This window comes from Petaurus breviceps, unplaced genomic scaffold, assembly GCF_028583685.1.
Source record: "Petaurus breviceps papuanus isolate PSGF00001 unplaced genomic scaffold, PetGlider_PUasm1.0 221, whole genome shotgun sequence".
Classification (NCBI taxonomy): Eukaryota; Metazoa; Chordata; class Mammalia; order Diprotodontia; family Petauridae; genus Petaurus; species Petaurus breviceps.
The window spans coordinates 1,323,922-1,330,384 of NW_027185877.1; the positions used below are offsets into that span (position 1 = coordinate 1,323,922).

At 38.9% G+C, this 6,463-nt stretch overlaps 1 protein-coding gene across 3 annotated transcripts in view; it reads left to right on the forward strand.

Moving 5' to 3' along the window:
• Positions 1-6,463, forward strand: part of PPFIA2 (PTPRF interacting protein alpha 2) — a 737,051-nt gene that overhangs the window by 577,391 nt on the left and 153,197 nt on the right. For all 3 annotated transcript variants that reach the window (XM_069094786.1, XM_069094785.1, XM_069094787.1), the window contains one exon: positions 5,253-5,474. In XM_069094786.1, coding sequence (XP_068950887.1) covers positions 5,253-5,474 — 222 coding nt within the window. The remainder of the gene's footprint in view (positions 1-5,252; positions 5,475-6,463) is intronic.

The following is a 6,463-nucleotide window of genomic DNA, read 5'->3' on the forward strand; positions in this document are numbered from 1 at the left end:
CTTTTGACCTGTTGCTAACTAAGAATGCCCTCTATAATATCTCAGATCAGTGACCTTTCACTATTCAACTGAAGATAAGCTGGGAAGGACAATCTATTTCCCAAAGCAGGCCCTATTTTTTTTGGGACAGATCTTACTTCAAGACTACATATGATTCTTTGCTACAGCCCATTTTTGGCCTTGGTGAAGGCACCTGGAGCCAAGTATATCTCTTCCTGCTATCTCATGTTAGATTATTAAACAAGAAATCAACACAACAAACTGTACCCCCTGAACAGAGGGAAGTGGCTTAGACGCTGGGGGAGACAAAGTTTTGGTAATGCCTAACTCCTTTATCAAGGAGTTTGGAGATGGCTAGAGAGAGAAAATGCACACAAAACTCTTCCAGAATCATTGAAGTCCAGTGGCAGGATGAAAGTCAAGACAGTTGGTGATGACCTGGGATGTAGTGGATGACCTTGGTGTCACTGAAAGCTGATTAAGCTCTAAGCACTCCACAGCGCCTGCTTCAACCACCTTCAAGGCCATTGGGATGAACTGGGGTAGGTGTAGGGGCAAGCACCCCAAGCACGTCCTCAGGGTTTGCTGCCCATACAGGTTCTTGGATCTGCTTTGATAAAGGAAAGCAACTCAAAATGGGTTAACAAGCTTACTTTAATCAGTCAGACATAATATGGTTTACCTTGTTCAGGGGAAAAAGGTCAGCACCCCAAACTTCAGAATATACAGGCAGAATTATCAAGACAGAAACAGATCAAGTAGACAGATTTCCAAACTGTCCAACCATTACATCCATACCCAGTCAACATCTGGGTTTCCACATCTGGGTTTTTCAAAGGGGGGTGGCGGCCTTTGGACAACAGCTTCCCAGAATTCAGATCAAATCCCAGAACACTTCTCAAAGTGAGCCCCCAAAACAAAGCCTCACATCAGGGCTTATATAGCCTTCTCCTGGCTCAGAGAATGTAACAACCTTCTGGACCCACTGGCCAATCAAGAAGTATCTACTGAAAAACAAGCCTCCCACCCCAGGCTCCAGGTGCACTTTAGCCTAGGGGCAGGGAAGATCTTTAAATTTGCATTTCCATTACAGTAGGCACCCCTCCTAACTCACCAATGGGTCTGAGGTCTTTTGGTTACCCTTAACCTGGTTTTGCCCATCTGCCTAGATGATTTTACTGGGCATGCTACAGCTTCATGGAGCCGCAGTTGACAGTAGACAGGTAGACACTGTTGTCTACAACAGGACTGAAAATGGCTCAGCAAGTTTTCTCAAGAGCACAATGTTAGTCCTCCCAGAACAGCCCTTACACCCCACTGATTCTAACTCCACAACATGTGCTACATCGGATTCCTTCTCTGCACTCATAGCTACCACATTAGTCTGAATTCTCATTACTGGCCTGAATCGTTACAGCAGCTACTTCATGGATCTCCATGCCTCAAGGCTCTTTACTAATCCTGTCCATCTTCGCTGCTGCCAAAGTCGTTTCCCTTAATCAGCCATCTCAATCCCCCACTCAGTCTACTCCAATCACTTTCTATTGCTTCTGGAATCAAGTATGAACTCCTATTGAGGTTTTAAAGCCCTATACAGCCTTACCAAAATTTATTTTTTTTCCCCAGAATCAATGGACTTCACTCCTTTTTCCCATAGTCTTCAGGCTGCCTAAATTGGTCTTCTCTGGTTTTCTTTTTTCCTTCCCTAAAATTATATTCCATCTCCAGTCTTTGTGTTTTTACATTGGTCATCTCAGGACAGCTAGGTGGCATAGTGGATAGAGTGCTGGGCCTGGAGTCAGGAAGACCTGAATTCAAATCCAGGCTCAGACAATTGCTAGTTGTGTGACCCTGGGCAAGTCACTTAACCTGTTTGCCTCAATTTCCTCATCTGTAAAATGAGCTAGAGAAGGAAATGGCAAACCACTCCAGTATCTTTGCCAAGAAAACCCCGAAAGGGGTCCACAGGGAGTTGGACTTGAGCGAAAAACAACTAAACAACAATAACTAAAGATAAGAAAAGAAGTTAAGTTCCTTAAGGGCAGCGAATATTTATTGTTTTTTCTTTGTACCTCCAGTGCTTAGCACAGGGTTTGGCACACAACAAGTGATTATTAAATGCTTGTTGACTGAATGATAACCTTGAAAGTGAATAGAATAGATTAACTCATAAAATGGTGGGGAGTAGCAGAAGAATTAGAGAAGAGAATCTAGCAATATGTTATCTATAAGAAATGGTTAAAAATCTAAAGATTCACATAAAGGTAAAAAGAAACACTAGAGTGGAATTTATTGTGTCTTAGGGGATTTTTTTTAAAGATAGGTTACAATCAAGATGTCAAACAAAGAAGCAATAAAAATAGACACAGTCAGAAAAAATAAGCAAGAAGCCTACATTGTGTTTATAGGTGCCATGTATGATGGGCAGTGGGTGTGAGCCCTGTAAAATTTTCTCCTAATCTTCCATTAGATCCACCATAGAGGCCTACTTAAATACCCTTTTTGTGTTTTTAGATTTGGTTGGCACATCTATAGCCCTCAAGTTATCCTTCGTTCTTGCCACATGATATCAGCAGACTAGGCAGTTTCCTAGGAGTGTAGACATTTCTCCTCTGTCACTACCCCCCATTGCAGCAAAGGTTTAACATATTCAGCAAACATAAATAGATGCAAAGCTTTTGTGCCAGACACTCAAGATCTTAAGATTTATAGTCTTTGAGAAATAACTGATCATTAAATAATTTCTGTTCTTAATATATGCACATATTTTAAAATTTCACCAATTTTGATATTTAGCTTTAAAAAAAGTACTTTCAAGTACTTTTAACATAGAACTGAAAATCAACTAACTGGTTTCTTTGGAAAATCTCCATCATAATTCATAGTTTAATGTTTGCAAATGGAAAATAATGATTGGGGTAAATGGAAGGTGTGTCCAGGAAATGGGATGTGTTCTCTTCTAATTCTGCTGAGAGCATATGAGTATGTGTGAATTTCCCCATAAATCATAGCCTTAAAGTGATTCAGACTGATAGATTCACATCAGACTGATGAACTGTATGTAATAGGATAAGTTCATAAAAACATCAGACCCATAAAAATTAATAGCCTGAAAAATGACTCTGTCCTTCTTCCATTTATCAGTAATATAAAGAGTATTCATATCTTGGCAGTGAGCATCAGTACTCAGCAATGGAGGGCAAGTAGTTACATTTATAGTTTGATTTTTATACTACTCAAAATTACAATGTCTTTCTTGCCCAGCCTGATTTCTTCTGGGCTTAGAGCCCATGTGAATTTATAGCATTTTCTAATTTATCAATTAAAATCAACCTTAATGGAATCCAACACATGTTCATAGAACTCTCACTGAGTATATTCAGCCCTGTATGAAGTTAAATTCATTCATACCAGTTCTGCTTAGAGATACATCCTGAAAGTCTCCATTTTTCTAGGGTTCTTTCCAGTTCTATGATTCATCCAATGATTTATTTTTTGGTATAGTTGGTCTGCCTTCTCTCTGTCTCTGTTTTTCTTTTTCTTTGTATCTCTTTGTGCTTTGCATCTTACCTAGCACATGTTATTTCTGTTGTCATTGTTGTTCAGTAGTTTTTAGTCACATCCAACTCTTCATGACCCCATTTTAGTTTATCTTGTCAAAAGTAATAGAACAATTTTCTTTTCCTTCTACTGTTCATTTTGCAGAAGAGGAAACTGAGGCAAACAGGGTTAAGTGACTTGCCCAGGGTCACAGTTAGTAAATGCCTGAAGTTGGATTTGAACTCAGGAAGATGAGTGTTCCTGATTCTAGGCCCAGTGCTCTATACACTGTGGTACCATCCAGCTGCTAACACAATAAATTCTTACTGTATAGCTATCTTTGCTTGTCTCTGTCTCATCCAGAGAATGTCAGAAACCATAAGGTTTTTCTTGTGTTATTATTTTTCCACCTCAATCTTCAATTCAATAAACATTTATTAAGTAATTCCTATGTGCCATGCACAGTGTTAAGTTCTGGCAAAAACAAAAGGCCCTGCCCTCCAGAAGTTTACAATCTAATGGGTGAGGCAGCATATAAACAAAAATACAAACCAAGCTGTGTACAGTATAAGTAGGACATAATTCACAGAGGGAAGGCACTGGAATTAGGAGGGGTTAGGAAAGGCTTTCTGTAGGAGGTGGGGTTCTAGTTGAGATTTAAAGGGAACCAGAGAGATCAGTAGTCAGAGTGGTGGAAAGAGAGGGATGCAGTCATGAGGGACAGCCACAGAGAGTGCTTATAGCCAAGAGATGGGGTGTCTTGTTGAGAGGCAGAAGGCCATTGTCACTGGTTCAATATCAGAGATATGAGTGAGTGTTGTGGGAGATCTGTTCTTATTCACCACTGGAAAATAAAATGGAAAACAAGAAAACCTCAGATAGTGGAAATAATGAAAGTAATGTCAATTGCTTTGAGTGTTGGAGTATTACGGTGTTTCCGTTTAGTTGTTAGACACCACAATAAAAATAAATTTGTTTAAGAACAGCTCAAGGGGCAGGTAGGTGGCCCAGTGAATAGAGCACTGGCCTTGGAGTAAGGAGGACCTGAGTTCAAATGTGGCCTCAGACACTTGACACAATTACTACCCTTTTGACTTTGGCCAAGTCATTTATCCCCAATTGTCCTCACTCCCCACCCCAAGGGAAAAAAAAACAAAGCAAAGAATGACTCAATTATTTTTAAATTTATGAATTTGCACTTCTAAATGTAATTCCTTTCCTACTGTCATCTGCCAGATTCCTGTATGTCCTTTAAAGCACAACATAAAAGGTTCCTCTCCAACAGGCTTTATTCCCAGGCTGCAATGACCTTCCCCTTTCTGCAATTATCTAATGTATTTATATAACTTTTGAATATTGAAGTTATCTTTGTGTACATTTAATTACATTGCTGGATTGTGAATTCATTCCTTCAATGCAACAACTGTATCTTATTTCAATCTTCTCTATGCTTCAAACCTTTCCCCTCCCTATACTGAGAATAGTGTGCTTCATACACAGTCCTTGATAAATATGGGATAAATGAATAAAATGCCTTACTACCAATTATGGTCTTATTAAAAAATTAACTGTTTCATTTTTAGATATAAATCCAATTTCCTTTAAAATATTTTATTGCTCAGCAGGAGAAACATGGCAAATCCAACCTTTTGCAACACTGCATCTGAAATTAAGGCAGAAGATACAACTATGGCATTCTTTTTTTCTTGCAGCGTTTGTCCAATGGTTCAATAGACTCAACAGATGACACTAGTCAAGTGATGGAGCTCCAAGAATTACTCGAAAAGCAAAACTATGAAATGGTCCAAATGAAAGAGCGCTTAGCGGCCCTTTCTTCCAGGGTGGGAGAAGTAGAACAGGAAGCAGAGATCGCCAGAAAGGACCTCATTAAAACAGAGGAAATGAACACCAAATATCAAAGGGACATTAGAGAGGTAAGCAGTTCACAATGAGTACTATTAACACCATGCCATTCCTCACATTCTGTCTCCAAAGATTATTGTTTGGTTTGAATTATGCCAGTCACATATGTGGCTTTGCCTCAAAATAGAGATGTAGATTTGTAATCAAGAAAACCTGGTTTCAAATCTAGCCTTTGCAATTTACTGTGTGACCTTTGGTAAGTCATGGCTACCTCTGTGGCTCTCCCTGTCCCACTCTTCAACATCCTACATCCATCATAGTTTCTCCTTTCTCCCTTCAAGGCAAAATTCTTTTTCAGAAAAGAGTTCAGCGTGAGAAGTATATACAACTCATATTAAACATACCACCTAATGGCTCCAGGCAGACCACAGAACCAGATTACAAAGTAATCTAGAAATGATTAACAAAAAAAGTGAAAATATAATAAAAATATATGTAATGTTAATTTGTGGTTCTTTTAGTCACTGTGCACAAGTAGGGATCCAATTTTATTTGGGTTTGATAACACTAGTAAATATCACTTTGTAAATTTTAGTCACTGTGTTCTTGTTCCCAGGGTCACAGGCATTTGCATTTTATGTGGCATTACTAAATATGGAATCACAGTAATTCTGGGTCACCTGTTAAAGGCATTTTCAAGGTACAGGAGAAGGCATATGAAATATCTGGGGGAACAGAGAAGCTTTTCATTTGCTCTCAACACCAATTTTTTACAAGAGCTGTTATATTTGTCTTTGAACATCAACATTAATAAGAGTAATAACAATGATAATATTAGTAAGCAACTGTGTTGTGGTAGATAGAGATCTGGTCTCTGAATCAGAGAAATGTGTCTTCCCTCTGACTCAGACTGGCTCAGTAACCTTGCCAAGTCACTTCGTCACCCCAAGAATATAAGTTGCAGATGATCTCAGTCACTAGAGAAAGGTTTTTTTTTTGTTTTTGTTTTTGTTTTTAACTTTTCTTTGGACATTTTTTCCCAAATGCTTTATTAACTTCT